This window comes from Erigeron canadensis, chromosome 9 (genome assembly GCF_010389155.1).
Source record: "Erigeron canadensis isolate Cc75 chromosome 9, C_canadensis_v1, whole genome shotgun sequence".
Classification (NCBI taxonomy): Eukaryota; Viridiplantae; Streptophyta; class Magnoliopsida; order Asterales; family Asteraceae; genus Erigeron; species Erigeron canadensis.
The window spans coordinates 4368745-4391998 of NC_057769.1; the positions used below are offsets into that span (position 1 = coordinate 4368745).

General features: G+C 33.0%; 2 protein-coding genes and 1 pseudogene across 2 annotated transcripts; all 3 read right to left on the minus strand.

Moving 5' to 3' along the window:
* Window positions 1-1411: 1411 nt before the first annotated feature.
* Window positions 1412-6380, minus strand: LOC122581587 (annotated as a pseudogene).
* Window positions 6381-7637: 1257 nt separating this feature from the next.
* Window positions 7638-9895, minus strand: LOC122583814. The gene is made up of 7 exons (XM_043756193.1): window positions 9829-9895; window positions 9260-9387; window positions 9086-9170; window positions 8631-9011; window positions 8254-8554; window positions 8080-8151; window positions 7638-7982 (listed from the first exon to the last, which is right to left on the minus strand). The coding sequence occupies exons 3-7, from the start codon at window positions 9145-9147 to the stop codon at window positions 7815-7817; spliced, it is 984 nt and encodes a 327-aa protein (XP_043612128.1). The 5' UTR covers window positions 9148-9170; window positions 9260-9387; window positions 9829-9895; the 3' UTR covers window positions 7638-7814.
* A 1137-nt stretch (window positions 9896-11032) lies between these two features.
* LOC122582735 (shewanella-like protein phosphatase 1) lies at window positions 11033-17904 on the minus strand. The gene is made up of 10 exons (XM_043755156.1): window positions 17650-17904; window positions 15793-15893; window positions 15574-15687; window positions 15196-15408; window positions 14956-15091; window positions 13814-13989; window positions 13090-13178; window positions 12458-12527; window positions 12246-12343; window positions 11033-11386 (listed from the first exon to the last, which is right to left on the minus strand). Exons 1-9 carry the CDS (start codon window positions 17822-17824, stop codon window positions 12257-12259), a joined length of 1161 nt encoding a protein of 386 aa, XP_043611091.1. The 5' UTR covers window positions 17825-17904; the 3' UTR covers window positions 11033-11386; window positions 12246-12256.
* Window positions 17905-23254: the final 5350 nt, after the last annotated feature.

Consider the following 23254-nt stretch of genomic DNA (forward strand, 5'->3'; position numbering starts at 1 on the left):
GCTTCAAATAATACAATTTACCAAGAGGTTAGTCATGTATTTCTTAATTCTTTTAAGAAACAACTATGTTTATGGTTTATACATTAGTATTAAACATGGTCTATGTTTGCTAAGATGTGTTTTTGTTTGTCTTTACAACAGAATCTTCCTGCTAGGATACTTAAAGACTTGAATGTGAAAACTGATGTTAAACCGAAGTTGGAAGCGGAACTGTTTGGTCCATTGCAGGATTCGACAGTGAAGCCTATTTATAAGTACCATGAAGATAATTCAGAATACAATAAATGGCAGGCCGTGGGATTTAAGGGGAAAAAATGGACTAATTTTATAATGGTTAATGGTGTTGATAAGGGTTTTACAATGCTATTCACATCTTTTGGACAACAGAAGTACGGGGCGGATGTGTTTAATAAAAAAAATGTTGGAGTTGGTTTGATAGCGGATGCATGTAAGTCAATTATTTCATTCTTAAATTGTTGAAAGTTAAAAAAAAAATTAGTTGTAATACTAAATATGTAATATGGTTTGTTGATTATTTAGGTTTTGAGGATGAGGTTGTGACGAAGTATAAGAAATTTTGGAAAGAAGGATTGATGGATGACAAGAAATTTGATTGTAAGATTTTGCATCAATGCCGTTTAACTATGCATCACAATCACAAAAGTTCAAGCAACCTTTTTTCTTGCATAGGTTTGGTGAATCTTGTTTGACACACAAAGAAGTGGTATGTAAATGACTTTAGATAAACTCTAAACACAAAGTTTGATTATATTAATGGATAAAGCATATTTTTTTTTGGTGGCAGACAATTCCAGCAAAGTTTGTTCGTGAACATAAGATTTACGAATTTGATGGAGTTACTTTGGCTTATGGTTACATGAAGTTCAATCCAAAGCTGGTTAAAAAGGAGGATAGTCGAAGACCAGGTGATTTATCTCACATTAAGCTAAAGTATGATTGGGGGTTGTTTATGGAATGTACTGGTTTTATGGTCAGGGATTCAATCAAGTTTGGTATCAACAAAGAGAAATCTGTGGTGGGGGGAAATGTTTATCTTCGTATATGTTAAGTATCTGATGAAATGTAATATGATATGGTATGTTCTTTGGTTACTATTTCTTTTATTTCCAACAATATATGTAGGTTTTGTTGACTAAGGATGTGACGATGTTGCTAGTTAGGATCTTTTTATAGCAACATCTAATCTTGTAATTCGGATAATGGTAGTTAATGCATGTATGTCTTTTGAATGAATTCTAAATCAACTAAAGTATTGTAGTAATGTAATCAAAATGGAGAAATTGAGTACTTTTAGTAATCATGTCTTCTTCAGTAAATATAAAAAATCTTCAACTCTATTTAGAAAGACATGATCAAAAGATTGCACTTAATTTAGAAAGACATTAGTATTTCATAAACATTGAAGCACTTCCTTGTAAACCACATTTGTAGTAGTGTTACTAATCATGCCATCTTCATCTAATATTAAAATCTTCAAGCCTCTTTTGCTTTTGACCCTTGAAACGGCCACATAAAGCTGACCATGGCTGAAAACTGGCTTCCGTAAGTACAAACCGACACGATCAAGAGATTGTCCTTGACTCTTGTTTATAGTCATTGCAAAACATACGGCTACAGGGAATTGTTTTCTGCAAATTTTGACTGGAATACGTCGGTCAAATGGAGACATCTTTAATCTTGAAATTAAAGTATGATGGCCGACGTTTGTTCCAGTTATTATTTTTGCTTCAATGACATGTTTACCAAGTTTCACAACTTGTAAACGGGTGCCATTGCACAACCATTTGGTTGATCAAGATTTCTAAGCAACATAACAGGAACACCAATCTTTAACACAAGTTTATGGTTAGGCAAACCAGACAATCTCATGTTGTTCAAAATTTCAGTAGAGAACAAAGCTTCATCAACATCTGTTATTTGTTCAGATTCACATAAGCTGTATGAGCTTAGATATTCTTGCACCTCTCCGGGCATCATTTCTAAAAACTTTTCATTGATTTGATTGACAAAATCATGGGTTGGTGCAAGAATTTCCCTTTCCTGGAAATAAAGAGGTTGATCCAAACAGTTGTATATATCGGGATATGTGAAGTCAATTAAAGATTTAAGTGGATTCACCGAGTCACTTATGAGCAATTCTTGAGGTATTTCAATATCAACTTCACCATCATTTGCATCACCAAGTACTCCATCACCAGGCTTTAAAATCCAATCAGCAAATTCAGAAATCTCTTCCACATGTGTTGGGTCGCAGCCAACCCTCAATCTCATATTGACGGTTAATTTTAGGACTTTACAATGGTGCCAAAGATAAGATGAATTCAAAGAAGCATTAACAATATTACTTCTTGAACCATTAGGAATGACATGTAAGATTTGACGAAAATCACCTCCAAATATAACAACTTTGCCCCCGAAAACTTTCTCTTCACTATTTGGTTGAGAAGAGCGTAAAATATCTCGCATTGTTCTATCAAGAGCTTCAAAACAATGTTTGTGTATCATTGGTGCTTCATCCCAAATGATCAATTTGGTTTTTTGTATTAAAGCAGCCAAATCACTGCTGGGCTCAATAGAACAAACTGAATTCTCATTAATATTGATGGGAATTATAAACCTTGAATGAGCCGTTCTTCCACCGCTTAGTAAAAGAGAAGCAATTCCGCTAGATGCAACATTGAGCACAATTTCACCTTCACATCGTATTGCAGTTGTAAGTGTCTTCCAAAGAAATGTCTTGCCGGTACCACCATATCCATAAACAAAATAAATACTGCCATCATTGTTGCTTATAGCTTTCATAACTGTTTTATAAATGGCTTGTTGTTCATGGGTTAAGGTTGACAACATTTGGATATGCTCTTCCCTGAGAGCCGACTTATCATACAACAACTCATTTCTTATTAAACGATTGTTGATTGATGACAAGTAGTGGTTTTCGGGGAAAGACATTTCAGGAAAGTTTTTAAGGGTACTTCCATTTGTAAGCATAAGTTGTTCGATCTCCGACAAACAAAGCATTTTAAGCTCTTCATCAGCAAGCATTAAACCTACAAAATTATTTTTAAATATAAAACTAATTTTAGTTAGACAAAAAACATTATATTTTGATATTAAAGGAAATTACATTTAGAAATTATTTTGAATCAAAGTACCGGGACAGTTAACAATCTTCCTTTGTCTAAATAAGATATCTTCAGCTAAGAGGTACCATGTTTTGGCCCAAAGATCATCGGGACGTGTTACAGAGTTTGAAAGGAGTAACATGACAAAAATTTCTTAACCAAGAGGCTGTAGCCCATGAACTTGCTTCTTTAATTGCATCAATATATTCCTTATCATCATCTAACAGTCCCAATTCTTCACATGCCTCTTTGTAGGTTTTACATTGTTTTCCATTAACAAATTTCAGATGCTTAAAGCTCCTTGGTCCCCTAACATGATTGAGTAGTATTCTCAAGTAGTATACAGGACCAAGAGATGGTGGGACGTAACCTATCCTTCCAATAGAACCATTCGGATTTCTTCTTCTTTTCCAATATCTATCCTTCCGATTATAACTATAATGCCTTGGGAATTCTGCATATTTCAATGTCCGAGCAAAAGAATCAACATTATTGATTGCCATCCATTGTGTAAACATTGATTGTTTAACAGTTGGATTGGAAACCACATCACATAAATTAGACTCATCGTCGTATACGATGCTCTGCTCATCTTCATCATGAAACGGTAAAACTTCAACAGGTGGATATCGATAATGTATATCAAATTTGAAAATTCTCCATGCAGCCTCACAAGCAGAAACATACCTACAAAATATACTCTTTTTTTAATCAAAAAGATTCTTAGAAAAAAAAATGTATATAAATAAAACGAATTGGAAAAATAATTATACTCATATTTAAAAACAATTATTAAAGATACCTGCAATCAAGGTAGTTTTTAACCTCATCTTCAGTTTTTTTGGGTTGTGTACCATCTGGATTAGTATTTGCTTGATAAACAGAAGCAGTGACACGATCAGGTCCCTTGTTAATTTATTTAAACAAATACTTGATGGACCCGGTTTGGTTGCACCATTCAACATTCATATGACATTGATACATTCGAAGAAAAGTTGCATTATAAGGGACGACATATCGGTTGTCAAGTGGTATTCCATCTTTTTCTATTGTGCGACCTTTGTTACGTCTTCTATAAACTGGATATCCTGAAGAATCTACGGAGCTTTCTTCATGGAAATCTTTTGGAAAATTTTTGGAGCACTTTCGTTGAACCATACATGGACAACTTGGATTATCAGCACCACAAGGACCATGCATCATGAATTGTTTAACCAATTCATATAATTCAGGATCTTCTTCCTTGTCTGGTATTTCTGCACTAATTACATGGTCAATATCTGTGACAGTGGGAAACTTATGTCCAGCTTTAAGGAACAAACAAAGATGAGCATGAGGAAGTCCACGTTTCTGAAACTCTACTGTATAGATCACTAAAACAAAAAAACACCACTATTAAAACAAACTTCAATAGGAGTATGAAGAACTATATGGAAAAACACCAGTATTAAAACCAACTTCAATAACTATATGGAGTATGAAGAAATAACCTGCTTCAATAGGACCAAAAAACTCATTGGTCTTCAAATCTTGTATAAGATGATCCAATTTAATTTTAAAGATTCTAGAGAGAATATCAGGCCTGTCTTCAGGCTTGAGGTCTATATCAACCAAGCATCTACATATCTCAGGCCAATTGGGATTGCAAGTTACTGTTATAAAAAGATCCGGGTAACCCACCATTTTGCAAATTGCCATAGCATCTAAATACTTTTGCATCACGTATCTTGCTCCACCAGTAAAAGAAGATGGCAAAAAATATGCGTTTACCAGACGAGGAACCCTCATCATTGCCATTTTCAATAGTAGCGGTTAAATTTTTAAAAGTTTCAGTACGGAGTTTCTTTTGTTGTGTTTTTATGTAAGACAAACGTTCAGACTCAATCATTGTGTACGCATCTACCATAAACTGGTGTAACAGTTTCTTGGCAAACAACAACAATGACCCAGATTTCGGTCTGATTTGGAGCATATAGGCAAAAAATTCTCTCATGCTTGTTTTAGATCGAACAATGTTTGAGTCAAGTGGAATGCCTCTATGTTTGATATCAATCCTATAACCATCTTCTCCATAAGGGAACAAAATAGGATATTGCAAGGCTAGGTAAGAGGGATGGAGCTCACTTATTCGTTGAAGACCACCAGCTTTAGTATGAAGAACAATGTCTCGATTATCAATCATGTCATCAATATCACCAATTATTAAACCAACAACCTCTGATGTAGTTGGCAAATTGTATTGTCTTGCATCTTGTTTTCTTGTACCGATGAGTTTTAGACCTACAGTTTCCCAATCATTATCTTTGACACAATCTCTAACCATTCTAAATGATTTGACAAGTGGATTGTTTAAATCCAACATATGTCAATTGTATGATGATCAAGTGGTTGTTTTTTTCTGTCTCTGCCATCACTGTAATAAATAAAATAGAAATGCTTTTTAGAATGTAAAAATAATAGGATAATTAAGAAATGAGAATCTGGTTTAAAAGCAATATATACGTATTTATGTTGATTGAAAAGTAAACAATATTGAACAATACCTTACAGCTTTTTCTCTATTTGCAGCTTCATTTTCTGAATCATATATATAGAGTTGGGAAAACTTGGGTTGTTCACCAGGACCAGGACCAGGCATAAGACTTCCCATACGATGAAAGTTTTGACCTTGAAGTCAAAACACAAATGGTCCTTTACCTTTCATGACAGTCTTATCAATTTTACCTCCCATGGAAGTGAAAGAGAACATCATATTATATGCTCTGATGTTAGACATGAAATTATTTGACTTTGGATTTTTTTCTTTAAAGAGTTTTTTGAGAACAGCTGGAGGTTCGGGTGGTGGAGGCAGTTGCACATCACCAGAGGAGCAACAAAATCCAAAAGCAGTTTTCTTAAGATCATGATTTCCTCGTAGCATTTCAGCTTCCCATAGCATAGCATTACATTTGGAACACTTATATATGGCATCCCCATGGTCAATGTATGCTATGTCATTTACAAAAAAGAAAATTAAAGGTGATATAAAATGTAACGATGGTCAACGTAAGAAATACTCCGTAGATAAAGAGTGAAGATACCTCTGGATATTCCATGACGCATTGAATAAGAATCTGATGATAGGTCATCACTAATATCCAAATCTATTCGAGGTATGTTAGATGTATTGAATCTCCTAACTTTTGGGGTAGGATTTATAACCTCGGTACAACAATCAAATTCTGGGGAGGACATTATAGTAAACGGGTTCATCTTTTCGGTTGAATTATGTAATATCTGTTTTCCTTTTAATTTTCACCATTCATATTTTTATTTCCTGAGAATTACAATAACTTATATTTATATTAATGTGTATATTTCAGATTAATATAATAAAAAGAAGGGAAAGAAAGCTTACCAATGTTTTCTTTTGAAATATGTAATTTCTGATTTCCTTTTGGAGTTTGAGCTTTCATATTCTTTTTTCCTGACACATACAGTAACTGTTATTTATATACATGTCTATTTTTCCGATTAGTATATAATAGAAAGAATAGAAAGAAAGCGTACCAATGTTTTTTGAAGAAGATTTTTGATAAACGTTGCAAGGATTTCAAATATTATAATGAGGTTTTCCAGAGTTTTTAGAGTTTAAAGTAGCAAATGTAGTTGAATTGGTTGAAGTAGTTCCAATATAAGAGTTGTTGAAGACATGTGATGTTGTAACTGATGGGTTATTTCTATTTGATGGAGTTACACATGTTGGAGTTGAAGATATAGTAACAGGTGGAGAATAAGGTATACTAACAAATGCATAATTGGAGGGTTTAGTAGTTTTAGACAATTTGTTTTTGGTTTCAACTGGTTTTGACATACAATTGGTAATATTTGACAATACACGATTGGGAAAAGCAAATGTTAAAGTTGATAGGTTAACCTGGGAAGATGTTTTACGACTTTGCAATATAGCTCTTATTCTTTTCCTCATTTCTTTTGGATCTTGTGTTGCATTCTCATTGTTTTCGATATAGGATTCAGTGTATTTGTGTTTACGCATTGTTACAACCTTTGTTGAATAAAACTATGATAATAGAAAAAGTGATGGAATGATATTTGAAATATGTGGTTATATTTAGAACTGAATTTTAAGAGGGAATTCACAATGTTTTGAAAGACATTTGAAATTTTGAGTTTGGATTCAAAAATTTTCAACAGCAACAGTAGTAGATAAAATTTGAAATAATTTGACATCCAAAGTTTGTTTTTGACTGATGTACTTTACTTATTTTCAGTTAATTGTGAGCACTTTTGATTTTTATATATTAAGAATTCATATTCATATAATAAGTGAAAAGAATTTCGTTTCAGTGTTTGTTAATGACACTTTGTAGATTAAATTGGTTTAATGTGTGTTTATATAATATGTGATGCATATATATATATTTCAAAACAGATTCATAAGATCAAAGTGAAAGGCAAATAAATCAAGCCAGGGACAACACAAGATAAACATGACATTGAATGAAAGTGGAAACCATTCAACAAAAGGAAGTAGCATACAGGTTCATAAGTTCAAGGTTCATGGCAATAACATCCATCAATGAACTCCAAAAGATAAACAGAGTAATAGACAGACAAGCAATGTTCAAAAGAAATCTGCAAACATAACAGTACAGTTTCAAGCATTGTTTACACATCATATGGTTCCAACTTCTTCCTTAGTCTTTTGGTGGAAGATTCTCCAGGAGCATTGAGAGCATCAATAACAGCTTTGATGGGTCTTTCAATCAGGGGGCTTGTTTCAGTGTCATTGTCGACGTCCATAGTTAAACAACCTCCAGTAACAGATGCAACATCCTTCGAAAAGATCACAAAGAAACTATATCCATATTAAAGCACTTTGGTGTTTTGTAAATCATTATAGATAAAAACAATGTCTTAATTATTGACTAACCTTTGAATCAACTCCACATTGTGAGGATTCCGATAGCTTGACACAGGTAGGATCAACACTTGGGGTAGTAAGCTATGAATATGAACAAATTACAAATCATGTTTTGTAAGTTCAGTCTGAAAATGTATGTTATTGAATTATAAGTGCTTAATAAGCATAAGATGGTATTCATACCTCTGGTTGATTTTCCAATGAAAGCAATTCATCAATTATATCAGGATCATCACAAACCTTGATAACAGTAAAGACATAGTACTTGTTTCGAACATTGTAGGAATTAACGACAATCTTAAACGCAAGCATACGATTCACAAGAGCATCCAATTCATGAGGGAAACCATTGGGATTCTCAGACTGAACTTGACGATCACGAATATAGTTTGCAGACAAGTTCAAAAGGCGAGCAACATCTTGGTCAAACATCATAAATGAAGTGCTACCAGTCGCATCTTGGACCCTAAATTGGATCCTGAATCTGCAGTAATGAAGAACGTAAAAAAAGGAACAACATGCACTTATCACTATACATTAAGGCTACAAATGTATATTACTTTGGAATGACGGATGTCGCTTGGCACATGCACTTATCACACCACAAACTATCAGACGGTGCATTCTGCAGTTCCTCAGTTATGTTATCAGCAATCTTGAGAAACTCAGCTTTAGTCTTCACTTTCTTCTTACAGGTTCGATGTGCTACATAAAACCAACCGTGTTCTTCCTCCAAGAGCCTAATGGAGGCAAGAACAACACACTCAACTTTGGGAATGTGAGTGTTAAGGTCAATGTTTTCAGTCCACATCGGCAACTCACGAATCTCCTCGACAGTTTTTCTCACACCATTAGTGATAAATTCATTACGAATGGGATAATTGGTCTGAATGGTCAAATGGCTTTGAGAATTACCATTTCCATTTTGCATGAGTATAAGGCTGCACAAAAGCAATCAATTATAATTCAGGAAGTATTTATGTTCGTGATGTGGTAAGGTTGACAATGAATTTACCTCCTACGAAAAGTATTCATTTCTTCAATTTCATCATCAAGAAAAACTCGGGTACCATACATATCATTCTGAACACTGATAGAATCTAAAAAAAAAAAAATACAATTTTTTCCTTTTTCAGTTAAATTGTAGATGAAAGCCTTGATAGTATAGAGGTTTTTCAATTAAACTTACTACTCCAATATTTGATTTTTGCATGTTGCAGAATTGCTATCACACTTTCTTCTCCCTTATGGTTACTGATATAATTGCTCACTTGAACAGCATAATCAGCCCATAAAGTGCATCGCAAAACCTTACCACTACAATCATGCTTATTTAATTTTTAGTGATAAAGTATATATTGACCAGTAAATTACAAATGAACAATATACATAGGTCAAGAAAAGGAAATTCAGACACAAAGTTAAGCATGCAAAAAACAGAAAAAACTACATTTTGCTTGAAAACATTTATGAAGTACAAACATACATTAAATACCCACACCAGTTTGTGTATAAAACTTTCATGAGAGACAACAAACATTCTTAGATGCAGACCTTCTTAAATGTAACCGAATGAAGATATAATTTCAAAGAAAGACATTCCTCTTAATGTGACAGTATAAATTTATGATGAGATGAAATGCCAATCATTGAATAAGTAAAAGCTAATGCAACATTTATGGTGAAAAAACTACATACCTTATAAATACACTTGACTATATACAGGTAAATAAAGTGGAAGAAAATGAAAAAACTTACTACAAATCTTGAAGATCCGAATGAAGCCTCTTGGTGTCTTTACCAGATTTCCCTTTGAAAATATCCAAGTCTCCACACCATACGACGTTTCCAATAACATCTACATTGAATATAATACAGGTAAATAACACTTACATATGTTTGCAGTAAACATAAAGATTTGTGTACCAATGTTAAAAACTCACCAACTGTTAACGCAGATTGAGACAACTCCATATCAATCTCTTCAAATTTTTTGAACTGAAAACCATAAGGGTGACCTTGAAAGCCACAAATAGGTTCTACTTCAGTACAACGGTAGAAGTTGATTTTCTTTTTAAGAGGAAGCACAGGATACTTGTCAGCTTGTTCACCAACACCACACCTCCTGATAATGTAAACTCCATCTTCTTGGAGTTTTTCTAGAAATTGAGGAATCAAGATGTCCTTGACAAACATCTGAATCTTTTGACCCTAGGAAACAACAAAATATTGCATACCCTTTAGATTCATAACAGGAAGATAAAAAAAAAAAAAAAGAAAGAAAGCTTATTTACAATACTGTCAAATCTTACGTACCCTTTCATCAATGGCGATTAGATCAAGCCTCCAGCTTTGGCACCACTTCTAGATTACACGAATCTTAATGTTCACGAAATCTCTTGCGGGATTCAAATCTTCAACAAAACTATAGTTTTGTTGACCCATGAGCAGAATTGAGAGAGTTGTTACTATTTCGAAAAGATTTGAATTGATTTTGGAGAGAAGTGTGTATTTTTGAAAATAAGTCTGTATGTGTGTATCTTTAGTGTGTCAATCTGTATACAACATGATGTTGCATGAAAAACTACAACTCACAAGGACTTAACTTTTTGAAAATTTTGAAATTAAAGATAATTTTTAAGTAAATAACAGGGAGATGTGTAAACCTAATCGTACTTTCAACCATAACCACATTAAATGCCCTTTCTCTCATCTGTATAAAACTCCTGCACGCTTCTGTTTCTTACACAAGGTTGACGGCTAAAAGAGCATGGGAAACCCAGTTGTAATTAATGCATGAAACTTTAACAATTCTTGAACATCAAATCATATCTATATTATACATAAAATATAGATATACATTGTACGTTTTGCATTGTAACAACAAAAGATCATATCCCTTTCCCTATATCCCTATATCTGTATCTCGAAACTTCAAACAACCCCACTATAAGCATGCATGTACGTATATCAGAACTTTTGATACAAAACTCAACTTTATACAAAATACACATAGTATAAACACCATCGAATACATAGCAATTTCATCATCAATTTTAGTAAAAAATGTACGTGGACCATGCCTCTAGTTGACACATACGTTTTTGTGACATCAGCCGAACTCCTCCTCTAGTAGAGGAGGAGATAGACTACAATATAGACATAATTTGGCCTAGAGAAGGCTTTGCATCATATTCTATGATATACCTACTTACATGCCATGAATCCAAGCCCAATAAATAGTTGCCCATCTGTCAGGCATCGCCTACCATTGCAGGCAAAAAACGTATGGGGCGTTCATCTTCAACAATTAGTCCTGCGAATTTACTTCGTTAGATACATGTAATGGATGACAATTTAGATGGTTTTATTAGCATTTTAGCAACCACACTTCAAAAGCAGTTTTTATACTTGATATCCTGACAGACTGAAGAGAATTAAAATTCGTGTGGTTATAGATTATAATGATGTACACATGCCAATGCAGAATGAACGCTACAATAAATGGGAAAGTACTGCAAACTCCATTTGGACGAAGAATATCAAAAAATTTCATTATGGGATGTCTCATATTGGATTAATGCTAAAAGGATTAATGCTCTATCCGTCTCTTGTAGATATCAAGTCTGGATGTTCAGATTGGCAAAAAAGTGGCAATGTGAGCCCATTTACCTATTACTGGGTTGATTTGGGTTAATGTTTTATCTCTAACGGGAGATAGCATTAAAGGGTAAAAAGTCATCCTAAGTGTATAATTTGCATAAAAGCTTTAAAAGAATGAATAATCAGATGTTTATATTGTAACAATATATTCCTCTGCAATCCTATTTTATAGGCAGAGTATCTATAAAAGTTTTGGAAAAGTTTTCCAGGTTACCAAACACCCGTTCTGACCAGTTACCAACCCGTGAGACCCATCCATTTTGCCACTTCTAGACTCTAGAATAGCGGCATGCCAACTCTGAATTTGATACAATGTGACAAGGATATTTCAAGAAAAGCTATAAATTGTACCTTTGTATGTTACCAGTTATCACAACAATTTGCTTAAATAGGATTACAGTTTTTAGGCAGTTAACTAGTGGACAGACGTTTCAATTAAGCTACGTGTAAAATGATCTATTGCAGTTGAGAAATAAAAGTAGGGTGCTGGAAGAGAAGCTTTTTAGTGGTACCTTGTGGTTATCTACATATAATCTGCAGCCAGAAGTTCACTGAATGAATCTGATTTACTCCTTATTACCCTTGTTTTATCGCCTCTTATTTCTAGAACCTGGTGAGCAGATATCATATCAAACATTATACAGAATTACATGAAAGTATGAAACATGTTTTAATACAGATTATATAGTCTGTGCTAAACACCGCGTAAAACTTTGAGGCTTACCTCGGGTCTTGAATCAAGAACTCCACTAGACATCCCCACATCAACACGCCAAATGCTACAGTTATATTTACTGCATACCATTAAATTAGCCTTAGATTATAATAAAATATGAATCAAAAATTCAAAATTTATGTAATTGATATTCACTTGCTCTTATCATCCCAAAAGTCTAGACGAAATGAAACAACAATTGTCCAGTTTCTATTTTGGGTTACCAAACTTTTGTCTCCCCAATAAAAAACACTTGAGATTTTGTATATTAGGACCTAGGGCAATTTTCGACCTTGACAGCAGGTAATTGGTTTCTCATGCCACGTAAAGAAAAGTCCACAATGGTCAAAGGCACTGCATGCCATCTTTTTTTGACCTGGTAACAGGTATGTATTATGTTCAACGAAATTCTTATAAGATAATAACTGGATATAAACATCAGCCCAAGGTTGTTTACCTTTATATGCTGAGAATAGCTACTGATAAGAACATATAAAGGATTGTATGGACCATATCAGTATTATCCTTTTATTTGTAATAGTAACGATCGGAAAACAGGCTTTTACTTGGAAAACATTTAGTTTTCATGGGGACATTTCAGGGCAGGCGGGTTGTAAATCAACAAATAATGATTTGCTTACCAATTCACTCCTGTAGTTTGTGGAGTGTGTCCCACTACCATTGCCTTCGCACCAACTACTTGAAGTGTGCTGTCAAGAATAGATTGAATCTGCAAAAGGAACACATTATTTTAATAAATTAATGTGCGAATAAGACATGGCAATTTCAATCCAACTTTTTTATAAAAGGGTTAGATTCGGATTATGTTGTATCTCTAATGAGCCAAACAGGGACCACAGATGAGAAAAAAAATAACCAATAACCAACGAAATTACAAGACACATCCCTGTGGTGTTCTCAAAACACTAACCTCGCTTATTAAAACTTTTTGAATAAAAAGTTCCTAAAACTACTTTTTACTTGCACAAACCGTTCGTTTAAGTGAAATGACCAAAATACCCTAGAGAAAATATGATTGCACACAAACGGATAGAAACTCACGCAAAGTGTAATTATAATGCAGAAAACCTCCCAACTCATTTTTCAAGAGCTAAATCCTCTTTTTAAATTACATACATAGTAACTAGCTATGAAAAATAACAAAATTTGGACAAAAAGGTGTTTCTAGGTCAACCCATATGTCCACACCAAAAGTTACACATCCTTACCCGGGCAGCCTGTTTGCCACCTCTGTTTAGTATCAATAAGACAATAAGTTGTAAATTCATAAATTTAAACAACCTGAGATACATGGAACACGGAAAAGGGAAAGAAAAGACATCATGAAAACTGAACTTTACTTGCCTGTTCAATGTGATGATCTTCTAAATCATCAGTATCTCTAGAGTATAAACGATTCCACACAACACTGTCATAACCTCTGGTAGCTATAAAAGGTATTTGTGACTCATCATCACCTTCATTAACATTAATCATCCATTTAGAGACTTCACTGTTTATCTTCTCGATGCCATAGGTGACTGCAGAACCACCAAAAATTCAATATATATCCCCTCAAGAAAACCCACATTATCAAAAATTAATGCAACAATTGCCTACTTAGAATGTCCGCAAATGATGCAACATTTCCACTTCAACAAAGATCCAATCTCAAGTTACCTTTATATGTTGGGACTTAAGACGTATGATGATCAGTATTCAGTAGTATTAAAACCGGCCTTTAGAGATAATGGTTAATTATGCTTTTGTTGCCAGATAATCAACAGTTTGAATGTCTGACAATTCTGACTACAAAATAAATTGATTCCTAAAATGATACTCTTGTAAAAGGACAGAAAGAGAAACATCTTACGAGATAGAAATAGAAGTCAGCATTAAATGTTGCTAAATTTGTGTTTAGGATAGAGATACAGCTAATTAGAGGAGATTGTGCTACTGAAACATATATATATATATATATAGGGTAAAGTTATTTTGAGAACCCTTTTTTTTGCGAGAACGTTTGAGAACTTTTCAAATCAAGCCCAACCAATGATTATTCTTTACATGAAAATTGTTTTTTGATTGTTTTCTGAATAACTTATGTATAATTTTGAAGTTTATAATTGTTTGGAGGCATGGATTATCATCCGTTATACAATTATGTGGAGATTTGGATTCTTGATCACATGTGCACGAATATTGCTATGATCACATATATGCAAGTCGATCACATATAATCATAGCAATATTCGTGCACATGTGATCAAGAATCCAAATCCCCACATAATTGTATAACGGATGATAATACATGTCTCCAAACAATTATAAACTTCAAAATTACACATAAGTTATTCAGAAAACAATCAAAAAACAATTTTCATGTAAAGAATAATCATCGGTTGGGCTTGATTTGAAAAGTTCTCAAAGGTTCTCACAAAAAAAAGGGTTCTCAAAATAACTTTTCACTATATATATATATATATATGATGAGGGTACAAGTTTACCATGATGGGGAAGAAGTCCACCATGACAGAAAACCCAATCATCAACTTTAAGAACGACAGGATGTCGTGCCAATTCAGATGCCAATGGACCGCCTGGTCTTAAAAGGACTGATCTTGCAATTACTCCCTTTTGCCGCTGTCCTAATATTTATATAAGTCAATCAGAATCCCATCATATTTCGTTAGAATTGGGAATATAATATAATATATATTTATACAAAATTTCCATGAATTGTATACCTTTACTAGGTTCCATGGGCCCCAAGAACTTTGTGACATTTTCCGCTCTTCTTTCCAGCTTTCAGATACTTCGGCCCAACTAGAAAAAGCATCTTCCCAGTTATGCCCACAATCATCCAGATATTCTAGAAAGTCTGAACATTCATCAAATGCCCCGGAATCAACATATCTAAAATCCCCTTCAACATTCATAGTTTCATGATTTCCATTCACCTATAAAGATGGAATCACTCATTCTTAGTTTCATGCTAACTTTAAATAAATAAAAAGGCAACCCTTTTTAACTGAAAGTCAAAATCTATACTTGATCTTTAAATCTTAAATCACATAATTAGAAAAGCATGAGAACCAAAACGTATAAGTTTTTTGTATACCAACCTGGAAAACAGCACCACCGTGCTCTTTAGCCTGAAGTTGCAGCGACCTTAACAAAGACAATATAGCAATTTCATCTTCACCCCTGTCGAGTATATCTCCAAGCTGAACCAAGACCTGATCAAAGGATAGATATGTAAAGCATTGCATCACTTACAATACTTGATGAATGCTGAAATGGTTTGAAATGAGTAGGTAGCAATGTGAATTGACAGCGCATACCGTCTCTCGGCCAGTCCACGTGTCTTGACCATCTGAACTCAAGACACCAGCCAGCTCAAGTGCACCTCTTGCTTTGGCAAGGTCCCCGTGCAAGTCTCCAACTAAAAGAATGAATTTCATGTAACATCTCATATAATGAATACGAAATAAAAACACTAGAGTTATTTGATTAAGCACACCAAAAATGGATGACCCCGGAGGGTAAGATACGGATGACCCCGGAGGGTAAGATACTGCTAACTCGCAACTAGAAGGAATAGCATACTATATCTTTTAAAAAATCATGATTACATGAAAACCAGTTATACGTTATTCAAAATCTATAAACAGAGACAGCTCTATTTGACTAATAATTCATACACTAGGAAACAACATGTACAAAAGCAGCTTGAGCCAAAACAAAATTCTTGAAAAGGATCAAGTTAAGATATATGCGATGTAAGCTGCTGAGCATAATCACAAAGATTTAATGTTACATTGTGATATTCGTTCATCAACGATTCATAACCTTACTTCAGCAGTGTAAAAGATTTATTGGAAAAACCTCTTTAAAATTAAAATATCCTGCAAATCTCCAATTTGATAATTCAGGAGCCTTGAGTTCAAATCTAACCTTTCAGAATTTAGGAGTCTCAAGTTCAATTACTCCTGATCCTAAATAACTAACGTTTTTTCTTTATAATTTATTAATGTAAGATCACAATCAAGATGCTTACATCAGGTTGACACAGCTAACCAGTTGAATGAACAGGTTGAGTTGAACTTCCTAAACCATTTCCAACCCGTTTAAAAATGCATATTATATATTCAAAATTTTCTTCCCTGAGAGTTTTACTAGTTTATGCTCTAGTTTCTTATGTTAGCACCTTTATATTGGATCTATCATACGAAGCAATTTACATTTCCTTAGGTTCATTTGTCCATATCAATGTAAAGTAAAGTAAAGTAACTCCCAACGCAGTCTTCCACGGGTTTTGGGTCCCAATACCGTCTTCCACGGTGTATGGGGGAGGTTGAGATGTAGACAGCCTTACTCCTACCAAAGGTAGAGAGGCTGCTTCCAGGTTCTACCAAAGGTAGAAAAGGACAATCATTCATATCAACGTAAATTCAAAATATTCCAATTTCCGACAATCACCTTTTAAGCTTTATCGTGTACCTTTATATTCTATTCCGGGTCATAAACGGGCCTGTCACCATTTTACTCATCTCTATGAGACAATTAACTAAACACATAGGATCAGCGCTAGGAAAAGAACCCAAACCGAGAGGCAAAACTTTGAAAGTAGGGGTAGCCCGGGCTACGGATACAATCAACCCATATAACGCCAATTTTTGAAAAACATTGTGTTCTTTATAGGTGTTATGGGTCAAAAACTATAGATAATCAATTAGCTAACTCTAATCTTTCAAAAAAAATTCTTAACGGTAAAGGGGAAATGGACACCGCCAAAAGTGTCAAAAACTCTTAAAAACCGCTAAAAATAGACAGAAAGCGCTAAAACCCGTTAAAAATCTCAACAGTCTATTCGTTATCGTTACTTACCATGAATACAAGTTTAGTGTCAAAACAAATGGTGCTACAGCTCACATTCATTCCTGGTTCGGCCACTCTCAAACCGGGGCACGTATGACTAGCTTAGCCTTATAAAAGCACTAATTTATTTAGTTGAGTCATTAATTAGTCAGCATAATCAACATTACTACATGTTTAGTGGTTTTATAATATAATATTATTATTATGAACAATTAAACATTACAAGGTAACATACTAATAAGTTAACAGCTAAATAAAGAATTTGAAATTTGAAATATATAATAAACTGAAAAAAAGAAGAGAAAAAAAAAAAAACTAACCAGCAACGATGCGGCGACCAGGAGCAGACACAAACGTTGGAGGATCCCCGGAAATTACGATCGGTTTAAGGTTGTTGTTGGCGGCGCCGTAATTAAGAGAAGTAGTAGTGTCAATGAGCTTACGAGGAGATATTGGTGGCAATGGTGGATTCAATGATAATGAAGCCATCGCCATTTTTATTATTAAAAATTTATTTATTATATTCAATTCAATGTAATTGAAATGAATTTGATTGAAATAAAATGGTTTTGAATGATGATATGATAATAATATATGAGAATGAGAATATAACAAATGGCGGATGAACCCCTGCCACAACAATTCACAACCACGAAACTTTCTTTTCTGTTTTTCTTATTTTTCTATCTTCACATTTCTTTCTTGATATTTTTTACAAACATAAAATATATATAATTTTTTTTTTTTTACCAGTAATCACTTTTCTACCGGCCAGTCGACAAAGGCGTGTAACCAAACTATAGGACTTTCAAACTTTAATTTAGCGGGGTTAATTTTTTTTTTAGCTAAAGGTCTTCCTAAACATAATAATAACAAATGTTTAATTTATACTATCTAATAAAACAAAACACTATTTCTTTCCCTTAAACTTTCTACCTTTAAAAAACCAAAAATATTTTTTATCCTTTATTTTGAACATCTCTATCTAATATATCTATAATACCTATAATAAAATAATTTACAATATAGATACTCAAACACTTAAAATAACTACAATGACATCATTAACATCAACTACTTTTACATTCACCACAATCGTAGCCCCCACTGCCGCCCCCACCACCCCCGCCATCACTACCCCCGCTGCCGTTACATTGTGCGGGCATAAGTCTAGTATATATATATATATATATATATATGTGAGAAAATGATCTGTACTGCATGACTTTATATGTCTTAGGTACTGCCATGTTAAAAAAGGTTACAAATTAAACCTTTAAATTTGATAAACATACATAACCCCCTAAATTTTATATAATCTCCCCCTGGAATATACATATTTTACCTAAGATAGGTATTACATATTTTACCTAAAGAAAGAATGGTAGTTTGTTTTATAATAAAGTATAGATATAAATAGATAAGCAGCTAAAGGCCTAAAGATGCCAAACACCAATTTTGAATTATCCTTTGCAAAAATCATAACAGAAGAAAAATTCACAGAAGGTTAAGAAATAATAAGTCCGGTTCACCAGATTCTATCATTTTATGGTACATAATTATATATGTAACAAATCTCTAAATTATTCAATTTACATTTTTTGTATATTTTTATTTCCTTGACAAAAAAGATACGGATTAATTAGCTAGTTAAGACTCATTTTCAATTTGTATAGATTAAACTGTAAAACATATAGAACGCGTAATATTATGTGCAATTAGCAAATGTGGGGTGATCCCTCTACAACATTTTCTTTTGTCATACATAATAATATATGCATTATATGATTGTACTGTATAACTATATAATGCATACAGTTTTGTGTATGACTGAAAAATATTGTATAAGCATCATTTCCCTAACCACACAATTTGTTCATGTATTTTGTAATTTTTTTTCCCACTTTTTTCTCTCCAAAAATTTAGATAAACTAGACATTGTCATCCTTTTCCTTTTTTCTCATATAGATTACGCGTTAGTATATTCTGTTAGAGTATCCTCATGAAGCACATGTAGATTTTTTTAACTTTTTAATCATCTTCTTTCTCTAGTTATCTTTTTAAAATTAAGACTATTCAAGATATCCATTTTTCATTGATTAAATAATTTGCTTTCTTTATAAAAAAAAAAAAAAAATTCAATTGGCCCAACTTCTCATCTTTTTCTTTGTGATTTGTGAATGCCTTTTCATGGGGCTTAAATTTTCGGCCCACCAAGTATGGTAATATGTTTACTTCCAATTGACAGGCTGACGGGCCCGCTCTAGCCTCCACCTTTTGGCTTTCTAATTTTTCTTTATAAATGTTGCCATGTTGGGTTGACTGCTAAATACGGAGTATGTCAATTGCCTATACATACATAAGAAAATGTATCAGATCAAGAGCTATAGTTAAAAATATTGTCATATAGTGAGGAAAAGAGTTAAAAAATGGGAAGAAAATATTTAGGCTTTGTGCAATATAAATTAAAGACCCAACCTTCATGTACAACCTTAAGTGAGGAAGTCAGAAAACCATTCTATTATCCGTTTCTTAGAGCTTATAACTAGAAAAGGTAATAAAAAACTAGAACTAAACACATCAAACATGTCGCCTCACAAGCAACATTGTTATTTCGCACTTTATAAGTAAAATCTAATATATTTAAACAAAAACTTTCATGATCGTATTTTTTAAGTTAAATGATGATATAAGTTATGTAGTTTTAGAAAAAACTTAATCATGATTCTAAGTTAACTGGATAAGTTATTAATTGTTTAGTTTCCTATACATTATTAAAGATATGACTTTTGTTAATAACAAATTAACAATTCTTAGGGCTAACAGAAATAACTAATTTGATGCATTAAAATTATTTTTAATATATAATGTATTAGTTTTTAATCATGAAATAAGTTATTTTTCCTAAAGATATAAGTGTAGTTGTAGTCGAATGCTTTTTTTTCTCATAAAAAACTTAGAGTTTTCATTAATAAGTGAAAAAATGTTGCATCCATCAACTGAGTTTTATTTCCCTTGAATTTAATAAATCATTGTTTATTTAGCAAAAGTATTAATGTTTTAGTTAACATGCTAATAAATAAATAATGAATTAATATTACCACCATCATATGAATATAAATGAGTTAAAAAAGAAATAGTAGCTGAGATGAGATGCCATAAGGGTGTAGCTTATGGATGTAGTTGCTTTAGAGAACAAGGAAATCAATGAAAAGCAAACATAATACCCACAGACCAAACAAACACCATATATATATAAGCAGCAGAAGAAAGAAGATGTTACTATTACACACACATGATTGATTGTCAACCCCTATCACTTGTTCCTTCCCTAGGAACACCTTTTCCAATGCTGCACTATAATACAGTATCATTTTTTTTTTAAAGTAAAGGCATATGAAGCTGTTAGATATTTAAGTTAAATCAAAAATCTTTTACATGTTATTTTTTAAAGCATAAAAAAATATGAAGCCTCAACATTTATTAAAAGTATTAAAAAATTATTATGTGAGGGGTTTCTCACCTAAATTGGATGCATAACAACTCAATACTTATTTTTTTCTTTTTCTTATTACTAAATAATACCTTCATATCAGACTAGCTATTTGACATTGAAGTCTCTCATTTTAGTTGTGGAGATATTTTTTGTAGTTTGCGATTTTGCATGAAGGAAGCCGGGAGTATTTATTAGTTGGCTGAGTTCTCAGTTGATGATATGGGGTTAGCTCATTTAGTAGAAACTTATCTTTTGAAACGAAGAAGAAGTTTCAAATATTAGTATAGATATATTTGAGTTAGTTTATTTAAATGTAGGATTAGAGTTTTATTTTCTAAAAAATATCAATGTTCAAACCGTAGCTTATGGCTTTTGGCAAGAAGATTAAGGAAATTTTTTAGTTTTTGAAGATTCAAATGAATGGAATGAATTGAACCAAAATACATCCTACCCTATAATGAAAGCAGAACTAGGAGTAATTTCCTTCATTCTCAAGAAGTAGAAAACCAAAGAAAATTTATAAATATTAAAATCCACATCACATGATGATTTATATATATGTTTAATTTTTATGGGCCTAAGATCACAGCATTTAAATCCTCATACAAATCCAGATTAAAAATGTTACCAAGTATATATCGCTGCTGATTATAATAATACTCTATAATCATCAATCCGCACCTCTGAAAATAAAAAAATGGTCATGGATCCCGAGTTCTAAAGGTTATGTAAGATTGTAAGATGTCACACAGTATTGCTAACCAGCATGGTACCCACGCAATACAGCGGTGATTTTGACTGCAAAGATATGGTAGTGAGCGACTTCGGTGGTGGAGGCGGTGAGTGGTGTAAATAATTGATGTAAAAGGTTAATGAATATATTTTAAAAAAATAAATGACTAGTTAATATTGTAATTTTAGTATCGCGTTTTATTCGGACACTTAGACTGTTATATAAGTTGTTCAAGTACCGTTTGTATACTATTTTAAATGACAACTAATTTCGTAATCAATTATGTAGTCGTGTTTTCACATTTATTATTTAAATCACATCTAATATACCTATAATCAGTTATTATATTACTACATGGGTAACATCCGGATTCCTAAGCTAGTGGGTCTAAAAACATAAGTGGGTAAAATGTTATAACTAAACGAAAGCTCAATAAGCCCGAAAACATACATAAAAACACTAAAATTCATAAGAAAGCCGTGTTTAGGCCAGAAGGTTGACACAACCGATTCATTGTATTGTGCTCCTTCTTCTAAGTTCCAACGGTCATTTCGACTGGCTATAAGCTAAAAACAGAGCCTAAACCCTTTTTTTTTCATAATAGCAAGAGCATTTTAAACAAGTTCTCATACAACTTTTATCAGAGATTATTTTTTTTTATTAGATAATATTGATATATAGCAAGTTAGCAACATAGGTTGATTAATATGCAATATTTTTGCAAAAGTACAAGCATATGCAAACACATACATGTGAGACACACGATAGAAGATACATATTATGTCGTTAAGTCATCATCTTAGACCACTCTAGGTTTATGCTATATTATTTTTATTTTTTGGTTCATAAAGAAATGTCCTAAATGTGGACATTCAACCCTTACTATATATGCTAGGTAATGGCCAGAGATTTGAAGCATTGTGGATGAACCGGTTATAGTTCACCATACGTGGATTTACGACAAGTTCGTATAAGAGTTGATGGCATTTTGTTGGATTTATCTAGCTAGCGGTAAGCCGTTAGTCATCATCGTATTCTCTTTGGTTGTTATATGTGAACAATTATATAACTCGTTAAACCATAAGGTTCAGGATGGTTCACGGCCATTTGGGCCAAATAGTATGGAGTTTAAAACCGTTTAAGGTTGCTAAAATTAAATAAATAAAAAGATGATTTATGATCCTTCGTATAGGCAAATGGCAATGCTCATTTTTTTTCTTAAACGGAAAAAAAAAGGGAAAGAGATAGCCCTCGTTTCATTTGACCAAAAGAAAACCCTCACATCCAGAAATAAACTATCTTTTTTTAGACGTTCGAATGACCAGAGCATGTTCGTCTAACTTATCGGCTCTTACGTCCTTGAGACAGGATGTCATTCGAATTTTCAAGGAACCACAAAGGGAGGAAAATCTCCTATTAATTAATCCGTCGAATGACACGACGATTAATAAAAGTAATCCTTGTCCCCCAGGATTTGAACTTGGGTCACCTTAGGCCCAAAAACCTCACGAAAAGATTGAGATACCATTAAAATTTTATCTCAATGATGGAAATAAACTAGTAGCATGCAAGTATGTGACACCCTCTCAAAGCCCACGTTTTGAAGTATTAACTATTTTCTTACGCTACTTGTGTAACTATTTTCATAAAACTTTGAAACACAATTTGTACAATTATAAGATAAAACGTGTATAAT